Source organism: Hypanus sabinus, chromosome 22 (assembly GCF_030144855.1).
Source record: "Hypanus sabinus isolate sHypSab1 chromosome 22, sHypSab1.hap1, whole genome shotgun sequence".
Taxonomy (NCBI): domain Eukaryota; kingdom Metazoa; phylum Chordata; class Chondrichthyes; order Myliobatiformes; family Dasyatidae; genus Hypanus; species Hypanus sabinus.
The window spans coordinates 40,618,696-40,645,403 of NC_082727.1; the positions used below are offsets into that span (position 1 = coordinate 40,618,696).

A 26,708-nucleotide genomic window follows, 5' to 3' on the forward strand; every position below is an offset into this window, starting at 1 on the left:
CCCAACAGGATGGACAAACACTCAGTGTGCAAAAGACAACAAATTGTGGAAATACAAAAAAAAGATTATTATTCAGCAATATCGAGAACATGAGATGAAGAACCCTGAAGTGATCCAATAGGTTATGGGGACAGTTCAGTGATGGGGTGAATGAAGTTCAGTGAAGTTATCCCCTCTAGTTCAAGAGCCTGATGGCTGAGGTGTAATAAACATTCCTGAACCTGGTGGTGTTAATCCTAAGGCTCCTGCATCTTCCTGATGGAAGCAGTGAGAAGAGAGCAGAGAGGGCATGGCTTGCGCAGGACGGGTCATTGATGATAGATGCTGCTTTCCCACAACAGCACTCTGTGTAGATGTGCTCAATGGTGGGGCAGGCTTTACCATGATGGACTGGGCCATAGCAACTATTTTTTGTAGGATTTTCTGTTGAAAGGCATTGATGTTTCCATACCAGGCTGTGATGCAAACAGTCAATGTACTGCACACCTGTAGAAGTTTGTCAAAGTTTCAGATGTCACGCCAAATCATCGCACACTTCTAAGGAAGTAGAAGCGTTGCCATGTTTTCTTCATAATTGTTCTTACATGCTGGGCCCAAGGCAGATACTCTGAAATGACAACACTGAGAAATTTAAAGTTGCTGACACTCTCCAGTGTGAAAAAAAAATCAAGGATTCAATTGCACAAGGTGATATTGAGGCCAAGGTCTTGAAGCTTATTGATTAGTTTTGAGGTGATGATAGTATTGAGCTGGAGTCAAAGAACATCCTGATCTTCGCTGTCCAGGTGTTCCAGGGTTGAATGAAGAGCAAATGAAATGGCATCTGCTGGAGAGCTGTTGTGATAGTAGGCAAATTGGAGAGGATCCAAACTGCTTCTTAGACAGGAGTTGACATTTCATTACCAACCTCTCAAAGCACTTCATCACAGAGAATGCATAGTAAATGCAACTGGAAAATCATCATTGAGGCAGTTAATCACTCTCCTTAGGCACTGGTATAATTATAGCCTGTTCGAAGCAGGTGGGTACCTCAGATTGCCGAAGCAAGGAGGTTAAAAATACCAGTGAATACTCCAGCCAATTGATCAGCACATCTTTAGTACTCAGACAGGTACCCCATCTAGGCTAGATGCTTTCCATGGATGTTTCCTGAAGGATGCTCTCATGTCGGCCTATAGGGTCATCGAGGGCCATGAGACTTCATGAAAGTTCCTTCATGCTTTGACAATCAAAGCAAGCACAGAAGGCACTGAACTTATCTGGAAGCAAATCTTTGTTATCACCTACGTCACTTGGTTTCACTTTGTAAGAGGCAATAGCATTCAAGTCCTGCCACAGCTGTCGAGCATCCTTCAGTGATTCAAGTTTGGTCTGGAATTACCACTTCACATGCGAGATGGCTTTCTGGAGATCGTACCTGGACCTCTCTTACTTGATTGCTAGACCTGGATGCCACTGATCTGGCCCACAGAAAATTGTGGAACCCATGGCGCATCCAGGGCTTCTGATTGGGGAAGACTAAATGATTTTGTGGGGACACACTTAACTACGCCTGTTTTTAATAAAGTCCATGACATCTGTGGTGTATTCATTCATGAATCCTTGAACACAGCCCGGTCCACTGACTCGAAGCAATCCCATAGCCACTCCTCTGCCTCTTGTGACCATCTCTTTGTTGTCCTCATCTCTTCAGCCTTTGCATGTATGATGGTAAAAGGCAGCCAAGTGCTCAGATTTCCCAAAATGTGGTCTCAGCATGGAACAGTAGGCATTCCTAATTGCAGTATTGCAGTGGTGAAGTGTGTTGGGATCTCTGGAGTTGCAAAGTATGTGTTAATAATAATTGGGCAGAGATTTCTTCAAACAAGCCTGATTGAAGAACATCTTTATCAGCACAACCAAGGAATTGATTGTGGACTTCAGGAAGAGGAAGTTGAGGGAATACACACCAGTCCTCATAGAGGGATCAGCAGTGGAAAGTGTGAGCAGTTTCAAGTTCCTGGTGTCAACATCTAGTCCCAACATATTAATGCAATTACAAAGGCAAAAGGAGTTTGAGGAGACTTGGCACATCACCCAATACACTTGCAAATTTCTACAAATGTACCATGGAGAGTATTGTATTGTTCCATCATCACTGCACAGGATCAGAAAAAGTTGCAAACTCAGCCAGCTCCATCATTGGTACTGGCTGCCCCAGCATCGAGGATATCTTCAAAAGACATTGCTTCAAAAAGGCAGCATTCATCATTAAGGACCTCCCATCACCCAGGACATGCTCTCTTCTCATTGCTACCGTCAAGAAAGTGGTACAGAAACCTGAAGACACACGTTCAACATTTCAGGAACAGGTTTGCCTCCACATTCACATTTCTGAATGGACAATGAATCCACAAACACTACCTCCCTAACTTCCCCCCTCGCTTCTTGCACCATTTTAAAAAAACCTACTTATTGTAATTTCATAACATATGCCGGTAATATTAACCCCGATTCTGATATGCATGGTAACTAATTACATTGTACTACTATCAACTGAATGGTTTCAGTTTTCAACTACTGTTTAGTATGAATGGTCCACAAGCGCTATTTTACCAGATGGTTAGAATCACTTACAAAATGCTAATTCTTATAGCTGCTAAAGACATACAGTACCTCAGTTAAACCTATGTGCTGTTTCTTGATAAGGCTTTGTAAACATCCACTTAAAGTTCGAGTCAGCAGCAGGTTGGTAGATTTTCTGAGCATATCATCTATTTCTGTTGAACTGAAAATCAGAATATTTGTGCAGGATATACTCAAAAATGCCTATTGACAGGGGTTTCACTATAATGCATTACATTAAAAATGCCATGGTAAAATATATTGACATAAAATTGACTTGATTCTACCACAGAAGTACACTTACCATGAAAAAGAGCATCTGATTGAAAATCATTCTAATTTAATGTCTATTGACAGTGCCTGCCCTCCACAACAATGAAGCGATTCATTCAACTCCGCTTATGTAAATAATTACTTTCAATATCAATGAATATAGTTGACAATATTTTGAGTAATTCTGTGGTATTACTCAGTTAAAATAACAGGTGCAAAATAAAGAATATACGCTCAGTCGCCATTTATTAGGCACAGGAGTGGAACCCAGTGTTGTCTTTTGCTACAATAACCCATCCACTTCAAGGTTCAATGTGTTGTGTATTCAAAGATGCTCTTCCACACAAATCTGTTGTAATCACGGTTATTTCAGCTTTTGCTGTCTTCCTGTTAGATTGAACCAGTCTGACCATTATCCTCTGACCTCTCTCATCAACAAGGCATTTTCACCCATAGAACTGCTGTTCACTGAATTTTTTTTTGGTTTTTCACACCATTCTCTGTAAATTTAGAGACTGCTGTGTGTGAAAATCCCAGGAACTCAGCAGTTTCTGAGATACTCGAAGTTTCTCATTTGGCAACAACAATCATTTTGTGATCTAAGTCACTTAGATCTTATTTCTTTCTCATTCTGAAATTTGGTCTGAACAACCGAACCTCTTGACAACTTCTGCAAGCTTTTATTATTTGAGCTTCTGTCACGATTGGCTGATTAGATATTTGCATTAACAAGGTGTACAGCTATACCTAATAAAGTGGCTATTGAATGTATTTCAAGATGTAAATATTTATAACTTGGGAACATGAAACATTATGATTTTCCAAAGTCTCCCCCTCTCTAACCTTGGCCAATCAGCTCAATTTTACTGCTGGTTTGATAAGGCCAATTCAACGTCCATCTCAATTCCTCTGATCCTGATATGCTAAGCCTCAATACCTCCCCCCCCCCCATTTCATAACCACTCCAATGTCACCATTCTCCCTTCAACCCAGTCCCATTTATTTTTTTCAACCTCCCTCCCCTTGTCCCTTCCCTCCATCCCTCCATCCCACCTTATATTTGCTGTGAAGCAACAAGAGATTTGCAAACTGCTTGGAAAGCAGAACTTTAGGGGAGATGGTGTCTCACCTGGTACACTAAGGCGCTGTGTGAATCAGCTCGTACCCAGCTTCACTGAGATATTTAACACCTCCATGCAATTATGCAGCATTCTGGACTGCTTTAAAATTGTTACAATCATTCCATTTCCCAAGAAAGACAAGCTCACTGGACTTAAATGATCATAGGCCAGTCGCTCGGACTTCAGTAGTTAACAAAACCCTTGAACATCTTATGTTGGCCAATCTTAAGTCCATTACTGATACTCTGACCCACTAGTTTACTTGTAGAGCACATCGCTCCTTGAGGATGGAGTTAACTTGTGCTTTCATTACATTATTCAACATTTGGACACCTCCAACACTTGTGAGAATCTTGTTCGTGGATTTTAGCTCTTCAAATCTAACGTTCCAGAGTAACTCCATAGCAAGCTAATCCAGCTAGCTGTACCCTGTCAGTAGAACACAATCTCCCAGACAGGAAGTAGTATGCAAGGTTGGGCTCCTATTTGTCTGATCCAATGTTTCCAAGCAGAGGCCCCCCCTCTGAGGGCTGTGTTTTTCACCCCTCCTACTCTCAGTTTATACAAATGACTGGGCCTCCATAGAAAAATCCATTTAAATCCTGAAGTTCATGGATGACACGACTGTACTTCGTCTCATCTCTAATGATGATGTAACCTGATATCAAAAGGGAGGTAGACCATCTTGCAGAATGGTGTGCTCATAGCAACTTTTGAGCTTAATACTATAAAGAAATGGCAATGAGGAGCAACTTCTACCAACCCCCTCCCCAAATTAATGGTCAGAATGTGTCTGTGGTCGAGTCATTCAAATTCCTGGGGACTACCATTGAAATGGGACCAGCACGTTATGCTCATTACTAGGAAAGCCCAACAGAGATTGTTCTTCCTATGCCAGTTTAGGAAAATTAACATATCAGGGCATATGCTGATGAAATTTTACTCAGCCATCATTGATAGTGTTGTAACCACCTCTTCCAGTTTGGTTTCCTGCTGCCTCCTCCCTCTCCAAGTCCAGGTGGCAATGAGTGGTCCACTCAGCAGAGAAGATCAACTGGCACTCAGCTACCAATGATAAAAGACCTGCACATTGCCAGCGCAAAGAAAAGAGCTGAACAAATTACTGTTGACTCCACCCACCTAGCAGTCCCCTATTCACCAAACTGCCATCAGGAAGATACTACAAGTCCATTACCACTAGAACCATCATCTTCGAAGCTTCTTTCCTATAGCTATCCAGCTTCTTAAAAAACTCATTTGGGTGTAATACTCTAACTGCCCCTGAACAACATTCCTTAAATGGTCCTTCCTGCTCTCCTTGTTCTGCTGATGATCATTTAGTGTGTTAATATGTTCATACTTGTTTAATTACTGACATATACACTAATTGTTGATTGCTTATAGCTGTTTGCACTATTGTCTTGTAAACTGTTGTTTGCTTTTGCATTGCATGTTATGGCATTGTCCTGTGCACTATTTCCTCTAAGCTGCACAGGTGTGCAGCCACAGTAACTGAAGAGCTTCCGTACACATAGCCCATAGTCTTTGTTGCCATACAGCTGGAATTTTCTTTTATATAATGTTTTATGAAAGTGCTGTGCAGTTTTCAGGACATGTAAAAATACCCTGCTCAAAGCAATGGTTGGCCTGTGCAGCTGTAAAAGAAAAGGGAACACTGGTTCTGTATTTTATGTTTAACATGAAGCCATGATCAATTCTGGCACATTTCACAGACTGGCAATAAAGTGATTCATTTATCAAGAGTAGCAGGTTGTAAATGTATTAAATTCATTTTTGCATAATTTCAGGAAAAGTTATTTTAAAATTGTTCCTTTTTACCCAGTACTTATGTTTTATACAGAATATTAATTCCAGATATCTTTGTTGTCATAATTCAGAAATTCTCAATTATTAATAATCATGGAGAGGAGTCACTGTTGAGGCATCGAGTTGCATACATCTGGGTATAAAGTCTAAATTGCAATTGACAAAATACATGGAGAAATATTCAGAATTCACTTGTTATAATTTTTGTTATAAAGGTGATTTTCATAATTATTCAGGCCACCAGGACCAAAGCAACACCAAAAGACATGGAAGAGAAGAGGAAAGACTTAAGTGAATTAATGAAATAACACAGTAAAAAAGAGAATGATAATTGCCAACTAATACAAAATGAAACTATCCACTATATCTTTAATGTGTGTCAAAAGAAAAAGTTCAAAGTAAAAACTTAAATTTCATGTTGCATTTTTGGCATCAAAGTTAGATTCTATATCAGAAATATAGTAAAAGGAAAATAACTATAATCATGGAAAATACATGTATAGTTGACACACCGAGGTTTTAACAGCAGAATTCTTGTTTGGGACCAGATTGTGCTAAGAACCAATGACATTCAGTCACTTAATGGGCTGCAATTTTCTGCCTTCACATCATAGACTGAAATGTGACAAATGGCACTTACTGAGAGAATGAGAAGGTACGATGTTATAGGAACAAAATCAGATCCTGCACCAGATGCAGGTTGCTAGTCTTTACTTTTAATTTCCAATGGAGTTTCTACAACACAGCATTAAGGGCCAAATGGAAGGCAAATTGTTTTAAATAAACAATTTTCCTTTAATATTTTAAACTAAAAATTCAGAAAACAATATACTTTCATTTGAAAAATTAACATTTGCAATTGTCTATCCCTTTGCTAAAAGATTCTGAATGTCAAATATCTAGACATTGTCAGACTAGAAGCCATCTCAACTATGCTGCTACGTTCCAGGATATGGAGGCAGCAAGATAGGCCCTCACTGCCAAAATCATAGAAACTTAGAAAACCTACAGCACAATACAGGCCCTTTGGCCAACAAAGTTGTGCCGAATATGTCCCTAACTTAGAAATTACAAGGCTTATCCATAGCCCTCTATTTTCCTAAGCTCCATGTACTTATCCAAAAGTCTCTTAAAAACCCTATTGTACCCGCCTCCACCGCCGTTGCCAGCAGCCCATTCCACACACACACCACTCTGGGTAAAAAACTTACCCCTGACATCTCTGTACCTACCATAAACTTGTATCCTCTTGTGGCAACCATTTCAGCCCTGGGAAAAAGCCTCTAACTATCCATACGATCAATGGCTCTCATCATCTTATGCACCTCTATCAGGTCACCTCTCAACCTCCGTTGCCCCAATCAACTAAGTGTAGGCATTTAGTAGGCATGGTTGGATAGATCTTTGGCAACATCTACACCTGATCTCTTTCATTAAATGTTTAGCAAATACATAGAACAGCTGTAACAAAACTGGAAAGGCTAGTTTAATTTCCCCATGCAGCAATGAAGTACAACTTTTGAATCTGAATTATCTCAAGCTTACCTTCGATGAAGAGATTCAGAAAATTTAAGGCTTGCGTAAATGAATTCCTTGAACTCCCTGTAGATCTCAGGCACTGATTGAGATACTGGAAACCTTTTTGGAAAAGGTTGCTATGGGCGGGGGGAGGAAGGGATTTTAAAATTAAAAAATGTACTACAATATATTTGGTTCATATAGTATTTTTTATATATATATATCAAGACTGTACTTTTTTAACAAGTGATCCCCTTATAACAAACACATGCAATCAGCAGGAGAGAGACTTCAATTTTGATGTAATTAATCCCATCTAAACACTTTAGTTCCTTTAGATAAAGTATAAATTTGACGTTCGTATTTGCACTTAAATACATCATGTCCTTTCAGTTGTATTTGATCAAAAGTGACAGAAAAATCCCATTCCAAATCAACCAGATATGGCGATTCTAAAAAGGGAACGAGGGGAAACAAAAAGCAAGGTATTTGCATATTAGTCATCTCAATTAAATAACTGTTTCCAAGTATTCAGAACCTTAAATTTTGAGGCATTAAACATAATCAATATACTACTAAAAACACCTTTATAGGTTTCTCCTCTAGAACTGAGCAAGATCTCATCTGAAATGCAAATTTAACAACTTTGTGAAGAATCTGCTTAACAAACAAATCAGAATGAAACTTTTGTTCAAGAAAAAACTAAGAACATAACAAAGCTACAGACCTTTTCAAGTTCAGTGTCATGAAATGGAAATCGACTAATTATCATTCTATACTCCTCTTCATTTGCTGCAGGAATAGGACTGTAGTTATCAGATTCAAAAATGTCTCTGTTAAAAAGATCGAACGTTCCTGTGAATTAGCATCATAAACAAAGCAAATAGTCATCTGACAGAAAATTTAGTCACCAAGTATTGGAATAATAGAATAATTAAATGTTCTCTCTAAAAATCAAAGACTATTTTGAGGTGGGAAATTAAATTATCTCAGTTATTGTTCTTTTTAAAATTTCAATTCATGGAAATTCTGGTTCACTGATGAGGGAATCATCTCAAACTGATCTGAACAAAGTGTTGAGCTTCCTTATGGAACTGAGGACATTTTTAAAGTGAAGGTACTCCCAACCAAAAGCAGTGACTAGGGTAGAGAGTGGCATCTTTCCAAGTCAGAAATCTGTCAAGAGACAGACTGCAGACAATGTTCTCATACACCAGCACTTCTCTCCTTCAAAGTAGCCATTGATTTCAGAAGTGTTGTCAAAAACAGGCTTCAGCAATTAGCTCCAGAGCCTTCTCTAAATGGTTGACTCTGCAAGCACAGTACAGGTGGTGGAGGTTGTGAGTGATTTTGAAAGCATCAGTCGAGTGATGTGCTTTGGCTTGTTTGAGCCTTAGGTGTTCTTTTCAAGCTCTACATATCCAGATAGGTGAAAAATATTCTGCCACACTTCTGCCATGCCTGAAAATGGTAGAAAGCTTTGTAGAGTCAAAAGACAAGTAATTCAGAGTATACGTAGCCTCTCATTTGATTTTGTGAGCAGTATTTCAATGGTTAGTCAAAGGTGACCATAAGGTCATTGCTGGTGGTCAAATTAGTATCAATTGCTAAGAGTTTTTGTTTAGGATAGTAAATACTTCACATTTGAAAATGCTAATACTATCTATTACTTCATTCATGCCAGGCATTCACTCAAGTTGTGCTACTTACAGGCATGGGCTTCCTCACTCAGTAGCAATTGAATTTCAAAATCATTTGCTGATCAGGCTTTAGGGGGCTAGCAGAAAGGTTACTGATGCAGCAAATACAGACAGATTGATCTATGGCATTGCCTGAGAAATGTCTGCAGCAGTGCACTAGGACCGAAGTGACTGACCTGCATTACCATTTTTCTTTGTTTGAGATACTTCACTTTGGTTCCCAATTCCCCTAAATTTCAACTAAGCTTTTTCATGCCAAGGCCTGTATCTTTTCCCTCACCTCTCAAATTATGCCTTTCTAGTGTTATTTGGATTGAGCTGTAATGAAGTCTGGAAGTCTATGGTCCTGGGCAATCCTGATGAGTCCTGCAATTGTTAAATCAACTCAGTTTGGTGTATTTATTTCTGGATGAATTCTGGCTAATCAAGCAGACCTTTTGCTGTTTACATTGTTCCTGACTGCTCTAACAATAAATAATACCTGGACTGATTGAAACTGATTTCCAGGATGACAGGGGACCACGTGAGAAATCAAAGATGAAAGCTTGTTGCATGCAAATGCTTTAACCTCATCTTTGCACTGTATAACACTACCCAGGACAAGGATGTTTTTAGGACTGCCTTCTCCCGTTGTGTATTACCAATCGAGATTATGTGTGGCAGGACTATAAAGAAAAAAAGGTACAATATGGCCTATAGTTTAACGTACTCCAACAGATACTGTGGATTTTACCATACATTTTAAGACTCTAATCTAACATAAACATGTAGAAATTTATAAAAGGTGGCAATATTTGAGAAATAACAGGTATACTTCAAGGAAGGTCATGTTATGGAGATGAAAAATAGTTGATTTTGTGAACAGATTCAAACAGTATTAGTAACTTATCTTTTCATATCAGTGTAATCATAATACATTTTTCATAAAAGAACTAACCTAAACACGGCTGCCCATTTCTTTAATAAAGTTTCATTATATTGATCACGAATTTCAAGTAACAAGTCAAAAAGTCTGCTCACAGGAAATCCATAGCCCTAAAAAAAACAAAATTAAGAACATGTGTATGTTGTCTAAGACAAATGAGAGATTCAATTCAATTTAGTTGCAGAAAAGCATAAAGAAAATTCACAAAACTAGATCAAAATTCAAATTTTTCAAAAAATAAATTCTGGAATATTTTGCCTAATTTTGTGATATGCCAGTGTTTTGGATATTTTTCTTGCAGCTGTTGCTCTCTGAAGAGAAGCAAGGTTGATAGCTTTTCACTCTACTCCCCAATACGGTGGGTAACATAACTAAAGACACCCCATTAACAATCCTGGGAACAAACTCTGTGGATAGTCCATGTAACAATGGCTCAACAAAACTCAAACATTTGCTCAGTTGAAATGCTTAAAAATCAAGCAAATGCACCCCAAGATAAATATTCCCAGTAAATTGTGGAAATGTTGGGCAAGTTTGTCTTCAGTTCCCCAGAGTAGAAATCTTCCTGTTGAAATTAAAATTTGGAAACATATAAAAGATCTGAGCACACATTCTGGCTGCTGGAACTTATGCAAAAAGAAAGGTTTATTTGAACTAAGGTGATTGAGTATACAACTAAAAAAGAAACTCATTGCAAATAAATTAAGAGAGACCTAGTAGTAAGCTTTGGTTCAGTTATGGATGTCATTAATTATAACATATATGTAACTTTCCAGAAAAGGTGTTTGTGTGCAATATGATAAATTAGTTAGAAAGCACAAAGCCAATGGAACTAAAAGGAAAGTAGCAGCAGTGATAAGAGATCGAATGGTGATAAAGTCATATTGAATGTTATCTTACTAGAGAAAGATAACAGTAGTGTTTCCAAAGCATCAAAGATGACACCACTTCTTTTCCAGATACAAATTGATGACTTGAATTTGAATGTACAAGAACATTTTCAGGACAACACAAAACTGCAGCCAGTCCTAGAGGACAATGATATACTTCAAGAGAATAAATGTTGCTGAATCAGTTGTCACATAGAAGACAACTTTAAGACAGCTTTCTTAAAGACGGAGTGATACATTTTGTTAGAAAGCAGCAGCAATTAAAATAGAAACAATTTTTTCAGCAAATTGGATTGAGAAGAAATATGGGATCATCATTTACAAAAAAGCCTGAATCCAAAACAAAAGCGTTATGATTCTTAAAAACTGAATCCACCCACTTCATAAATGTAGATAGCTTTGAGAATTCAGGAAAGATTTATTACATTGCAAATTCAGGGAAGGATATAATATCTAGGGGCCAGAAACATGCCAATTTGATCAAATTATCAAATTACTTTCCTCACTACAGAAAGGTAGCTAATAAGTCTCAGATTACTTTCATCAGATACTTATAGGTATGGAAGTGGCCAATTAATCTAAACCCTGGTCTTTGGATACTTACAACAGTTCCTAGTGCTTTCTTCCCTCAGAATGGTTGACCGAGCATATATATTGTATACACATACCAGAAAATAATTACAGCACGGAAACAGGCCATCTCGGCCCTTCTAGTCCGTGAAATCTAATCGCATCATGAAATCTTCACAAACCACATGGAACACAAAACATTGCCTCTTGTTAGAGCATTGGCAAGAAATGTAGTGAATAAGAGACAAAGTGTGCATACATATACACACATAGACACAATATGAAACAGCAACATATTTTGTAGCTCATTCACACTTTCACATATGGGAAATTGTGTCTATGTTTTATTTTCAATTCTTCCAGAATGAATACTTTTCTCTCACATATTCCAGTTACATTTGCATTCCTGGTTTGATCAGTTTAATTTAACACATTTACTATCAAGCAGCAAAAGTCTGTATTTTAACAGAGATTTTAGCTCAATTAAACATGTGGAAGCATAAAGAGCTATGAAAACTAATATGCCATCTAAAAACTCGCCAGCAGCTCCTTCGATACATTTTTTGTGATTTGCAAGATGTGAGTATTATTTCATATTTTAAATGCTTCCGAGCTTTCTGCCCTGTTCCAGGACAATATAAAAACCACCACCTTGTCTCTTATTCACTACTTTTCTTGTCAATGTTCTAACAAGAGGCAAAGTTTTCTGTTCCATGTGGTTTGTGAAGATTTCATGGTGCGATTAGATTTTGTGTCCCTTGTCCCAGCAAGTGAATATACATAACTGGTTAAATCTTTTCACATGACTCTTGGTAATACTCTCTTCTGATTACAGACGGCCCTCCTTATCCGCAGATTCTGTATGCGTGGATTCAACCAAACGCGGATCGGGAAAACCTGGAAGTTCTCTCTCCAGCACTCACTGCTTGAGCATATACAGACTTTTTTTCTTGTCATTATTCCCTAAACAATACAGTATAACAACTATTTACATAGCATTTACATTGTATTAGGTATTATAAGTAATCTAGAAATGACTTAAAAGTACAGGCAGACCCCAGGTTATGAATGAGTTCCGTTCCTGAATCCATCTTTAAGTCGGATTTGAAGTCGGAATAGGTACATCCGGTATTATTTAGCATCAGTTAGTTAAACATTCTTCTTAGTATAGAGTACATATTTTACCTTTCTATGCATATAAAACACTTAAGAAACAAACGTATTTCAATAATTAAACCACTATGTTGCTTAGTAATAATTGTAGCTTTCATCGGGGCAGGGCCTTTCACATTCTCCATTAAAATTGTTCTGATCATTGACCGACTGTAGCCTAATGCTTTTCCAATGACCGATGGCGTTTCACCTCTTTCCAATCACTTTATTACTTCCACCTTATTTTCCAATCGCGATCCTGATTATTTTCATGAACAGAAGCACTGCGGATTCAGAGCTGTGCCAGGTCCTATTGTCCACCACACCAAGCATGTTAAATAAAGTCTGGGGTTCCGCTGGGTCCTAAAGACCACCGCACTGATACATATTAAATAAGGGACTTGAGCATCCGCGAATTTTGGTATCCGTGGGGGGTCCAGGAACTAATCCCCCACGGATAAGGAGGGCCGACTGTATTTCTTGTAATCCCCAAATACTACAACACTAATAGAACATACTACAAGGGGAAAAACTCATTTGCTTTGCTTTCATTCTTCTGGAATTTACAGATTTATTTCTCAGGATACCATTAATATATTCTCTTTTTCTACCCTTTTCAAAAATTTTGATTTCAAATCAATTCAGGACAAAAGAGAAAAATCTTAATGAGCTAATACCTACTTGCAAAGTGTCAGCGTAAACGACAATTAGGTTTTTCAACTCCAAAACAAGGTCCGGATCAGTGCAATAGGACTAGGAGAACAATATAAAGATGTTACTACTTAGAAAAGTGCAAAGTCATGTTTCATCCAAAGAAAAAAAATATGAAAATTATTCATTTTCAAGTACAGTGGCTTTTTCATCATGTATTTAATGGAATATTTTTACTCATGTATGCCAGGCTACCATTTTAAACAGTGAATAACTCTGTAGTAATATCTCTATTAATCATCCCAAAAGTTCCAAACAGTAAGTCAGGAGGCATGGTACTTGTTCAATGGAAAATGAACAGTTGGGCATTATCCCAGGATGCAAATTTATTAAATGATTTTCAAATTACAAGGAATAATATGACAGTTTACAAAGTGAAATTATTAAGACCTTGGAATAATTATTATCCTCACTGATTTCCAGTTTCAACAATTAAAAATTACCACCTGCAAAATATGGAAAATACAGAAAGACTGGAGCTACTGGAATGGACCAGCAAAAATTGCTAGAGGAAAATTAGGTGGTCAGGCAGCAACTACACATTTCCTTTTTCCATTAACATTACTGGCCTCCATGTATACAACATTCTTCGTTTTTATTGAAAATGGTAGCAATACCCAGCAAGTCAGACACCCATCTGTGAGGGAAAGAGTTAGTGCTTTAGGTCAATGACCTTTCGTAATTTCTTCAACATTCTACATTCACCTGAACAACTCCTCCTACAGTCTCTATGTACAAAAGCTCCAATAAGTATTTTCTCTCATAACAGCTGTGACCCAACTTTTACAGCATTTTCTGTTTTAATATCAAGATTTCCTGCATCTGCTATACTTTTTGGGGGTTCTAGAATTAATAGCTTAGTTTGGAGTTATCAAGTTGGCATGAATCCAAGAACTGAAACAACATAAACCAGATTGAGTGCTGAATTCCATGTAATTTTCACAAAAAGTTGGAGGAACTCAACAGGCCAGGCAGCATCTGTGAAAAAGAATAAAGGGTCAAATTTTATGCAAAGTTCCACCACATTTTGTGTGCGTTGCTTTGGAGTTCTAGCATCGGCAAATTTTATCGTGTTTGTAATATTTCACAGTATTTATTGTGTAAATTGAAAAAAATCCAGCTAATTTAAAATGCTTAAGCTGTCAGAGACTTCATTTTGACTTTCAAAGATACTTTGGCATGTTCTTTGTTCATTTTATAGACTACATAATATCCCTAATGCAAATATCCGAATTTGCTGCATTAGGTGAGTTTGCTGCTAGTTTTACTGCTGGGGTGTATTTTGGAAACAGAGCATTTAGAATGATAATTAGGAACTGCTTCTTGGTAGTGCTTTGATTACTAAACTATTCAATCTGATCTAATGAAGAAGTCAGTTAAGACTAATGAGGACAGATTGTAACAATAACAGCAGATTAACTCTGCATATTCTAAACTCCTGAACTAAAAGCATGTTTGGAAGGCTCAGTCAATTGTAATTCACTAGAAGATTATGCAAATAGCCCCCAGCTGTGATTTAAATCCCAATTCTGTTGAGATAAACAAAAGCTTGGCAGGCCCTCTCCCAAATCCAAGTACCTTTTAATTTATAAAAAAAAGTCAGAGGTGTAATCATTCATTTCTTTGACACATACTTGTCAATGAACATGGGAATTTAGAGTGTTACCAACAGTAAGATACATTGCCCTCCCACGGATGAAGTCAATTAGAAATATCAAAAGAGGCCCACTCTGGACTTCCACCAGGTTTCTGAAGATTTCATATATTAGATTTGCGCCTATCATTCCAGCCACTGAATACACTACTAAGTCTTCTCACTATTCCTCATGGCCGATATTCATTATCATGGCACAAGTACAAATCACTTTAAATTAATTTTTATCCTAGAATTAATATCACAGCTTGGGGTTAAATAAAATGGAAACATGGCATAAACCAGGTGATACAAACACGAGTAAGTCCGCAGATGCTGGAAATCCTAGCAACACACACAAAGTCAGCATTGCTCAGTTCCTCTAGCATTTTGCGTGTGTTGCATATATCAAGGGAGCTGAATGACCTGATTCTATTTAATATTCCATCACTATTGACACGTTATTTAAAATAACCCAGTTTATTTAATTTAAAATCAAATTTAGTAGAGACTTCATTTTGACTTCAATAGATACTTTGGCATATACTTTACTCACTTTATGGGCCATATGACAGCCCTGCTGCATTAGAAGTTCTTCAAAAGCACAACTGCGCAAGGTGAACATTGACAACTTGGGAAAAACATTTAGAGAGATACCAGAGAACACCTCTACTTAATTCACAAGTACTGTTGAATTAAACTGTTTTTTAAAAAAGTTGTATAACCAATTTTTACCTTGAACAGTTCACGATTTATAGAAAAAGATTTAAGATCTCAATTATGTTTGTAGAAACTTTGACACTCATACTGATGAAAAGTGCTGAGTCCAAATTGCAAACCAATTAGGATTTAAATTTGCAGCAGCACCACAAACAAATTGAAAGAGGTGCTAAGTGTCTGAATTTGCATGTTGCTCTCCCAAGACCCTTCTGTTAAGTATATTTTAATTGCTTAAAACCTGCAATCTGATAACTTACTGAATGGGTTCTTAAAACAGCAATTATTTTTGAAAGTGCCATGTTCCAGAGCTCATCAGTAAATGCTCTGGTCACCAACCCCTGTGTTGCATGTAATATATGATCTTCCACCACAAAAAATCTAAAAAAAAGACCAAAAAATAAGAGTATTAAAAATCTAATTACAGATGAAAAATTTAACATTAGACAGAAACAAAATATTTTGTACCTTTTATCCAAATCCTCGAGGATGCACTAGGGCAACCCACAAATGTCACCACACTTCTTGCGCCAACATAGCATGCCCACAACTTAATAACCCTAACCCATAAATCACTGGTAAGTCACAGGAAGAACATACAAATTCCTTATAGGCAGTGGCAGGAATTGAACAATGATCACTGGTGTTGTAAAACATTGCACTAACTACTACAGTATCGTGCTACCTCTCATTTATGAGAATGACCTGTCCTATTTTGAGATGTTTATTACAGCATCATCATCTTTCAAAAGCTGCACACACAAGCTACTACTGTTTTAAAACTGCAAAATATCACTTTAAGAAGATACTAACATGCCTGGAACAGAGAAGATCTTACCCAACAATCTGGTTAAAATACTTTCTGTAGCCTTCAACAGTTTCATGCTATTGTGAAACAAAGAAAACAAACAAATTTAGTAAATGGTTATGAGAGAAATGATTAAATTAAAGACGGTACTTAAGGAGTCCATTTAGAATGTGCTGACACAGAAAGAGCGTGCAAAGCAACTTGCAGGGCAACGTATAAACCAATTTGCAAAATCAGGATGAAACAATAGCTTGCTGATTAAAGAAGCGATACGGGTAACGGGAAGACATGTTTAACGGTTGAACAATAACGGTGTTAATGCGCTGAGGCTGATAAGTGGGCCAAAGGGTAATCACATTTGTAATTTTGTAATGAGATTAAGGAAGAATGTCTGCACCTCACATGGGTGCAACTCACAAAGTCGTAAACAAGTAGGGTATAAAAAACTGTGCAAAGTGTAATTCGGGACTCAATCTAGCAGGAGCTGGTTGGGTCCGACTCTGCAGACTCGAAAAATAAAGTTTACCGTTCTGCAAATTGCTGAGACTCAGTGTGTTTCTGACAGGTTATATGTATATTAAACACATAAAAAACACAACTATTAGCTATCATTCCAAACATTACCATATTTGACTGTGGCTGTAATACCAGTCCTGCTTGCTTCCTTCGCTGTCTTCTGTAGTAGTTTTCAAAGGTTTCACGATCACCCTACGATAAAAAGAAATAGAATAACAAAAATTCAAAGCAAATTGCCATTACTTTCTTTTACTGCAATCTTATTTTCATTATTAAAATCTCATTAATTTACTCAAATCTGTTAACATTCATTAAAAGCACAAAAAGTTTCACCCACTCCCCTTCTCCCAGTTTCACCTATCCGCTGCCTCCTTGTACTTCTTCCTCCCATTATCCCAATCCTTTATATTCTGAATTCTTCTCCCTTCCTTTCCAGCCCCAATGAAGGGTCTTTGCCTCATGAGAAGTATATTAGCACCTTTATTAAGAAATCCAAAATCCTGGTATTCTAAAGCTGCAATTCCCACCCCCATGAGTTGTTCAACAGCAACTATTTAAAATTATTGAACTCTAACCAAAGGCAAAACTATTACATTACAAACAGATCTCATCAGATCTTTGTTGTGGACACTAAGACAATTTTAAAGCACTCCTTTTAATAAGGACACAAAGTACACTGCAGATGCTGTGGTCAAATCAACACGTACAAACAAGCTGGATGAACTCAGCAGGTCGGGCAGTATCTATTGAAACAAGCAGTCAACCCTGACGAAGGGTCTCGGCCCGAAATGCTGACTGCTCGTTTCAACGGATGCTGCCCGACCTGCTGAGTGCATCCAGCTTGTTTGTACGCGTTCCTTTTAATAAGGACTGTGGTACATTAATTTTCATTGTTTGAACTCCAGCTGGAGAGAATACTTACCACTATTTCACAAGCAAGTATCTCTACAGTTTTCATTTATCTCATCACTTTAATCAACTACAATGTACGTGTCCAATCAACATTAAACAGAAAATGCCAAGAACTTACCAAAATGGTGTATATATGCAGACATCGGTAAACAGGAGAGAAATCTACTAGATCTTGGGCAGTGAGAACCTGCAAAGAACGTGCATTCTGAAATATTTATAATCAAACATTTAAATAGGCTAAAATAACAAGCCATGCTTTCATTTTCAATGGTTAAAATTGTCAGAACCCATTTTCAGAATCTTTTATAATTATACATTCAGGAAGATCAGCACAAATCGAAAAGGCTCTCTAAATTACAAAAATTACATTTCAAATAATCACACATTTCTGGTAACAAAGTAGTACTCAGATTACAGCATTATGAATGAAGCCAACTATGACAAATTTAAATTCTGGTTAATTGGAACACATCAGAACCAGTACATTTTGGCCCAATTAAGTGGCTGCCCCAATTAGCTGAAGTTTCATAGCAATAGTTAAAACAGTATAAAACTGTTTAACTGAGTAACAATTTATATATTTAAATGAAATACAAAACAAAGTAAAACACCACCAATACCTCTACAGTACTATAAAGTTTTGTATTAGTTACTGACAGAATTATATCCAGTGTATGCTGCCGTGTTCTTTTGACTGTAAATTAACAAAATCAGTGCGGCCACCTAGTGCAGATAATGGATGCCTTCATACAATGCTTTTGACAATTGCATGCTTCAAATCTTCATTTTCATTGTATCATTCAAGATGATTATTGTTAACTTCAAATTCATCATAGTTCCGAATTTGAAGTAGTGAAATGGTTTCATTTTCACTCCCGGCCGTTTCTAGCATCTCCAAAACTGAATGCTTGAAACCACGGTGAGCAAAACAATTCCAGATTGTCTTACAGCTCATTTCTCGTCAACTATCAGTGACAAAACTCTGTTTTTTGAAGACAAACACAAGCAACAGATACAATTTAAAAACCGTTCACTCTAAATACGATGTAGTGTTTAACGGGTACACAAGTGCAATTGAAACTAGTTAGAAACTGTTCAACAAGTCACCTGTCCCAATTAAGTGGCATACTGTCCCAAATAAAAGGAGGGAATCCTGGCACTTTTCTTACTTGTTTTCATTCTTAACAGCTCCAATTATCCAACAGCCCTATTAACCGGAATCCATTGTAGCTCTATACTCTGCAGTTACGGCATAGATTAAAGCATTTACATCAACCTGTGTCCAATGCTTTCCAATAAGCTACCTACTTTATATATGTGCAATGGATCTGAATGAAATGGAAGAAACAAGAGTAGGTCACTTAAGTCTCTGAGCTTGTTCTGCTAGTAATCAAGATAGTGCCTGATCTTGCACCTCAAAACAGTTTTTAGTTCCAGAAATCTACCCGTGCTCCAAACGCAGTCAATAACCGAGTGTCTACAGCAGCCTGTCATGGAATTGTACCACATGGAAACAGTACCTTTGGCCCACAATGTTCACACCGATTACCACACACACCTACAATCATCCTGTTAATCCAGTTTCTTATTCTTCCCTGAATGTAACACCACACATTCTAGTCCTCGCCTACTCATTAGAGACAACTTATAAGCAGCCAATTAACCAAAGAATCCGATTGTCTTTGGAATGTGGGAGGAAACTTGTGGTCAAACTCCACACAAGCAGTACCCAAGGTCAGGGTTGGGATAGAAAGGTCCAAAGTCAAGGCACCCCAAAGTGAAGAAATTTCTCAACTCTCTTCCAAGTGGCTTACCTCTTAATTTAAGGTAGCTGCTCTAAAGAGAACCAGGGCATGGTGGGGGGGGGGGGGGCATTATAATCTATCTCATTGAGCCTCTGAATTTTCTGTGCTTTGCAAGATCCTTCACGCGTTTCTAAATACGAGACAATTAGGAAAATGTCCATTCTTATAATTAGACCATACAGCGTAATTAATTGGTTTCATGTTTATATACAATTTAAATATGGAACTGCTACTAAACTTACCTCTTCTTCATATTCTTCTTCCTCATCCTGTAATTGCTCTGATGTTGCTTCATCCATGTGTCCTAAAACTGCAACACTGGTAGTATACAGCTTTCTTTCATTACCAATATGGGTTTGCTTCTTTACAACACTATTGAAGGTTCTCTGTTGCTGTGACTGTGGATTATCAACAAAAAGACAACTGTGAATATTCCAAACACAACTGCTTCAGAAAACTAAATTCTTCAGCATCAATATTTTAAATCCTTTTCTGTACATTTTAAAATACTTATCCGACATTTCTCCAAATTACAAATCATTCCAATTTACCCATACTTAAGACTCATGATCCTAGTAGAGAAGCAACAATGCTTTCTGGCCCACTGATGCAAAGGAAAGAGACCCAAAAGTAATTTCTGTGGCATGGCTTCTCTCTTTGCTGGTGTCAGTTGTCTGATATCAATCAATACCATAAGCGTCTATCAACAATGATTTCATCAAGCTGACTGAGCTATCATATTAGAGAATTTTCACAAGTAGTAAATTTCTATTTCAACATCTTAAATATTTTACACGGCACAATCTAAAAGATGAGAAAGTGGCAGCTATAATATCAAATATTTTAATATTAAAGTCATTATTTAATGTTTAAAATTTTCAGAAACACTATTCAAACTACTCATTTACTGAACAGTAATTATGATTTACTACACTATCAAAACCTCACATCTCAAAACTTATTATTTGCTGAGTATTTTACAGTGAGAATGGTTACTAATGGCTTAAAATTCTAATTTCCTTCCGTACTGGAAATGGTTGCACAACAATATCAACTACAAAAGAGCAGGTATCTATTGACAGGGACTCCAGGACTTCACTATCACATATATTCCAAAATTGATTGTAATTTTTATACAGTAGTGAAGAATGCTGAAAGATTCATGGTCATTACAAATAATATGCAACACCCAAAGACTGCAGAAAAGCATCATGATATACCATAGTGATCCAGCTAGTATTGTACGGCAGTTTAAAAGTTATGTGATATTCTAAGCCAAACAGTACCCATATATTAAACTATCTTGTAATGGAAGTTTGGAGTGTCAACTCTACCAATACAGATTTGCATATATTGACAACATACATTTATTTAAATCAGCAGCAGGAAACACTTAACTTAATGGACATTACATTAAAAAATACTACCTTCCACAATCAATAAATCTTTTTTATCTTTAAACAGCATTCTTAAAGCTCAAAACTTCCTTGGAATATTTATCAATTGAAAAAGATGGCTGGGAAAATTAAGCTAAGTGTTCTACAATAACAAGGATTAGCAATTACTCCAGCCCACCCCAACATTTCTTCCATCATCCTTCAGCACCAGCTCCAGTTGTTGTAATCTCACTTTAGCAAAACTAATGAACAAAAGAATGGAAATCCTCCTGGTCTATCCAAATCAGCATAACCACACCAATCACTTTTATTCATTGTTTAGTTAGAATTTTTATTAATAACATAGAACAGTACACACTGTTACTGTGGTAAAAGATTGGCAAAACAAAATTATAGTAGTTTAAAATAAGTTAAGAAACTAAATTTGATATTTTCTCACTTGTTTCATGGCCATTTCTCCTATTTTATCAGAATGTTTCCGAATACTTTCTAGGAAATCTTTCAAATCTGACATTGAAATCTCTTTGATCTCTTCTCGCAGTCTGGGAATATTTTCAGTCATGATTTGACAGAAACGATACTGATAAACTTGGGGAAGATAGGTATTTTCTAGAAGTTCCATAGTTTTCAAAGCAGAATAATATCTGAAATAAAAACAGATATTTACATGTTTGTGTGAAATCATGTTCAATGCACCAAATAGGATTCCTATCATGAGATACCAAAATAATTTAAGCTTTAAAAATACCTTGGCTCATTGCACTTCAGGAATTTTAATGATTACCAAATAGAGAGGGCTTTTAAAAAAAGACTTTAAAAGTTTTCCCTTTTTATTTTAAACTTCAGTCTAGGCAACTTTTGCCTAATTTTAGAACAGGATAAAAGCTGTTGAATTTATGTTATTAAAAATTTCAATCAAGAAATCTTTGGAGGCCAATATCAGAACACCCTTGCAAAACCTCAGGGCCTTATGTTGTAGCAGGCCAGGTATTGAAAATCTGTACCGACCAACTGGCTGGAGTGTTCAAGGACATCTTCAACCAATCACAGCTGTGGTCTGAGAATTCCTTCCTCTTCCCCCCCCACCCCCAATTTCAAAAGGGCAACAATTATACTGGGGCAGGGTGAGCTGCATCAACAACCAGTAACTGGTGTTTCAAGTGACTAATTATGGCTAGAATTAACTCCTGTCTGAGCAAGGACCTGGACCCACTGAAATTGGCCTACTAGCACAACAGGTCTGCAGCAAATGCAATCTTATTGACTTTCCACTCTGCTTTGGAGCATGCAGCCAATAGTAAAATACACATCAGGCTGCTGTTTATTGATTACAACTCAATGCTCAATACCAAGCTTCTAAATCTGTGCCTTTCAACCTCCTTCTGCAACTGGATCCTTGACTTCATTGTTGGAAGACCACAGTATATGTCAGTAATAACATCTCCCTCTTTGCTGACAGTTAAAATAGGTGCAGCTCAAGGATGCGTGCTTAGCCCATGCTCTAATCTCTCAAACACTCATGACTATGTCGCTAAGCACAGCTCAAACAGATCTGTAAATTCACAGATGGCACCACTATTATTGGTAAAATCTCAGATCCAATGAGGAGGCATACAGGAGAGAGAGCTAAATCAGTTGTTTGACTGTACCGCAACAACAACATTGCACTCAATATCAAGACAAAAGAACTAACTGCACTTCAGGAAGGGGAATTCAGGAGGACATGCACCAGTCCTTTTTGAGGGGGTCAGTGGCGGAAAGGGTAAGCAGTTTTAAGTTCCTGGTTGTCAGCGAGTGTGTCAGTGGGATCAACACACACTCCTGCAATAAAGAATGCACACCAGTGGCTCTACTTTGTTAGGAATTTTTAGAGATTTAGTATTTCAATGAAGACTCTTACCAAATTCTATGAAAGTACAGAGGAAAACATTCTAACTGGTTGCACGACAGCCATGTATCATGCTTCAATGCACAGGATTGCAAGAGGCTGCAGACAGTTATGGAAGTCAGCCAGCTGAACCACAAGTTCAATCCTCCCCACCAGAGGTCATCTTCATAAGGCAGTGCTTCATGAGGCATGCATCACTAAGGACCCACTATCTGGCTTACCACCATCAGGAGTGTGGTATAGGAGCATGAAGACCCATATTCCAATGATTTAGAAACATCTTCTGCTCTGCCATCAGATTCCTGAATGGTTCATGAACATTACATAATTTTTTTCCACTATTTACTCAATTCATAATTTATAGTAGTCTTTGCACTGTACTGTTGCTGCAAAACAAATTTCACATTATACAAAACAGTGATAATAAATCTGATTCTAAAAATCCATGTTTCTTTACTATATGAGATTTCGTTTATAATGCATCCAAGCACATTGGTTCATAAGATTCAGTGTTTTACATTTGTACTGACTACAGGCTCCAATGTAATCAGCAGAAAACCAGTGCACACTGCCTTCTGAAGAGCACTAGAGTGGTAACATCTGGATAGCAGGAGCTAGAGTATGTATATATTCCAGGAATGATTTGAGGCATCTGCTCATCTTCTTCCCATTCATCAGGCTACCGACTAATATGGATGTGGGAAAGGTGCAACATTTATGGTATATGAAACCCCAAAACATTATAACCATGATTCTTTAATTCTTTCCAATTTCCATGAACGTACACAGCCCATTTATGATTTAAAAAAAGAATACTTGAATGTTTGAAATAAACTGGTGAAATGTTTAATTATACCATTCCATATTCTGAATATTTATTAAAACAGCATATTACCACTTTTGAAAAGCTTTTACTCGTTTATATTGGTAGTAGCCTTTAAGATAAAATAAGCCGAGGTTTTGAGTACAGATGAAGATTTTTTATTCCCTATTACACCAGATCACATGCACTTTGAAGTAGCTTATTTTGTCTAACACCAATAGAGCATTGTGGATATGTCAGGTTATGTCTTTATTATATTTTTAAATTGTGTAATGCCCAAACTCCAACGCAAAACAGTTACAAAAAGATATTTATAATTGCAAAGTCAAAAGAACCATTTTATTGAAATTTTATTTATCAGCTTATCTCTGCACTGTTAGAGGTCATCTGGAAAGCCCAGACTTTGAGATCAACATTCATACATAATCCACACAAATCCATCCTGCAACCCCTCTCTAATTATACGCATCTGTAAAACAAGACCTTGGCCTTTTAACATCTGTTCTCATAAAATATTGAGGCCTTTTTAATTTGCAGGTCAACTGCAGGTCAAGGTCCAAATTAAACATTGCAATTTATTTTAAGCTAAAATAAAATGCAAAACTCAGCACAAATTTAGTTCAAGCAATAGCAAAATAATACACACCATAAATGTTGATACATTTGTGGCCAAAAATTTACAATAGTTTCATTTGCAAAAACTATGATCAATGATTTAATAAACTCAATATATCTTAGATGATTGTGTGTAGCTTTTACCTAAACATATTACTTCCATTGCATTAATCTAAAGAAGTGCATGCTCTGACAAGAGTTAAGATATGACACCAGTAGGGATGGCTATACACAAATCAGTTAAAAGACTTAAGATTCCATCCGTTTACCATGAAAGTAAAGTGTTTTCTAATTTGTTAAAATAATTTTAGAATTGATATCCATTTAATCCAAATGCAAAAACACCATCTATTAGTTTCTTCCAGAAAAGATTCATCATTTTGTTAACTCTGCCGCTTGAGTTCAGCATTAGTTATGAATAATTTATATATTATCATAAGCCATTAACCCAAGTGACTCCCTAACCTGATGTTAGTAAATCTTTATGTCAGCTTCATAATGGCTTTTTAATGACTGACAAGTTTATATATTGCCCACTTACAGGTTTTATTTCAAATGAATGTACTTCATTAAATGCAAGTTGTAATAGAGTCCCTTTGGAATAAAAGGATTTGGAATATTGACTTTTACATTTTTTGGAAAAGCCACAAAGACACATACATTAATTAATTACACTGCTTACTATTATATCAGCATTTATATTGCGGCTATAAAACTCAGCTCCAGAGCAGTCAATATTTGGACATCGTATTGTCAAATTCATCTTGACATTGGCAATTGATACACATGCTCAAGTTTGTACCATACATTATATACCTTCCATATTGGTAACATCAATTAACACTCACTGGAAGCACACAGAATCAAGAGACTCGTATGCAAAAATCGCCTCAGAATGCTTACTTAATGAGAGTGCTGCTAAGTTTAAAACTCACATTTTCGTATTATGGTGCACAGCTGAAAACTGCCTCTGCAGCAGAATCTCACCCCTGCAGTAGTATTTATAAAAGGATTGTCAACTACTTACAGTCTTGTTGATGATTGATTTCTATGGGCTGTTGTTTTAATTTTGAGAGGGTTTGGTATTTTCCACTGCTCTTTAAAGTTGCTAAAGTTTACAAGGAAGTGCACAGAGTGTGTGCCAGGTGCTGAAGGAACATCTTGACTTAAAGCATCTGCAAATAGGGTTCAAGCAATGACCCCTCACTAGACGTTACTCTTGGTGCATCGTGTATGATGGAATGTAGAGACAAGGACGAGACCAAGAAGAGGAGACAGAACAAGCCAAGAGAAAATAGGTCAAAAATACACTAGGAAGAGAAGCTAGCTATTATCTGCATTCTTCTGAGGAGTTAAATACACACAATGATTTACACTTCTACATGGATTTCTGCAAAGAACAGTACAAGCGTATCTCTTGAGTAAGAATATCCTTTTGAGCGTACCACCTGTTCTAGCCACCATTTCCATCTTGTAGCAGGGCAAGGACTGCTTTGCCAATAAGGTTTAGGGAGCATGAACCTTTGGGCATTGGGGGGGTGGGGGTGTGTGTGTGTGTGTGTGTGTGTGTGTGTGTGTGTGTGTGTGTGTGTGTGTGTGTGTGTGTGTGTGCGTGTGTGTGTGTGTGCGTGTGTGTGTGTGTGTGCGTGTGTGCGCGTGTGTGTGTGCGTGTGTGTGCGTGTGTGTGCGTGTGTGTGTGTGTGTGCGCGTGCGTGCGTGCGTGCGTGTGTGCAAGCGCATGTGCACCCTTAACTCCTGGTGGAGTCATCGGGGCACTGTCATGACAAGCTTTTTGCACCGATCTTTTTGGTGATTGCTCATCACACGGCATGTCTTTGGCATCTGAAACCTGGCGGAGCACATCCGTCTCCAGGAGTTGCTAGCTTGACACTCAACCCAGACACAGACGGGGAGCGTGCTAAATAAGTGATCAAATTTTATTCCCACTGTTAGGCAACAGCATACAGCAAATGGGTTCAAGGCTCCTCATGGTGCTGCAAATCACAAAACACATGCAAGACCACTTAAAATGTTGAACAGTCAAATGGGATTCCACTGTTTCAAAGTCCAACTTTAAAGGCCTCCAATGACTCCAATGTTATTCCCTGCATCAGGTATATCTTTATGTTGGCCACAATTTTCCCTTTATTATACTAAACTTATCTCCTTGGCTTACTCTTGAAACCTAGTTGCGCAATTTTAAAAAAACACCCTAAATGATTAAAGTAGAATTTATCCAGCTTTTGTTTCATGACTCAACACTTGGAGCACAGAAGTACTTTGCTACATTGCTTTCAGTCCAA

The 26,708-nt window shown here is 37.3% G+C and overlaps 1 protein-coding gene across 3 annotated transcripts in view; it reads right to left on the reverse strand.

Annotated features, from left to right (window-relative positions):
- LOC132379553 (exocyst complex component 6-like) overlaps positions 1-26,708 on the reverse strand; it is a 162,408-nt gene that overhangs the window by 85,887 nt on the left and 49,813 nt on the right. For all 3 annotated transcript variants that reach the window (XM_059947590.1, XM_059947591.1, XM_059947592.1), the window contains exons 6-16: positions 21,519-21,723; positions 19,925-20,080; positions 17,996-18,064; positions 17,074-17,157; positions 16,480-16,526; positions 15,902-16,022; positions 13,262-13,333; positions 9,981-10,078; positions 8,071-8,176; positions 7,371-7,480; positions 2,656-2,767 (exon numbers count right to left, since the gene is read on the reverse strand). In XM_059947590.1, coding sequence (XP_059803573.1) covers positions 2,656-2,767; positions 7,371-7,480; positions 8,071-8,176; positions 9,981-10,078; positions 13,262-13,333; positions 15,902-16,022; positions 16,480-16,526; positions 17,074-17,157; positions 17,996-18,064; positions 19,925-20,080; positions 21,519-21,723 — 1,180 coding nt within the window. The remainder of the gene's footprint in view (positions 1-2,655; positions 2,768-7,370; positions 7,481-8,070; positions 8,177-9,980; positions 10,079-13,261; positions 13,334-15,901; positions 16,023-16,479; positions 16,527-17,073; positions 17,158-17,995; positions 18,065-19,924; positions 20,081-21,518; positions 21,724-26,708) is intronic.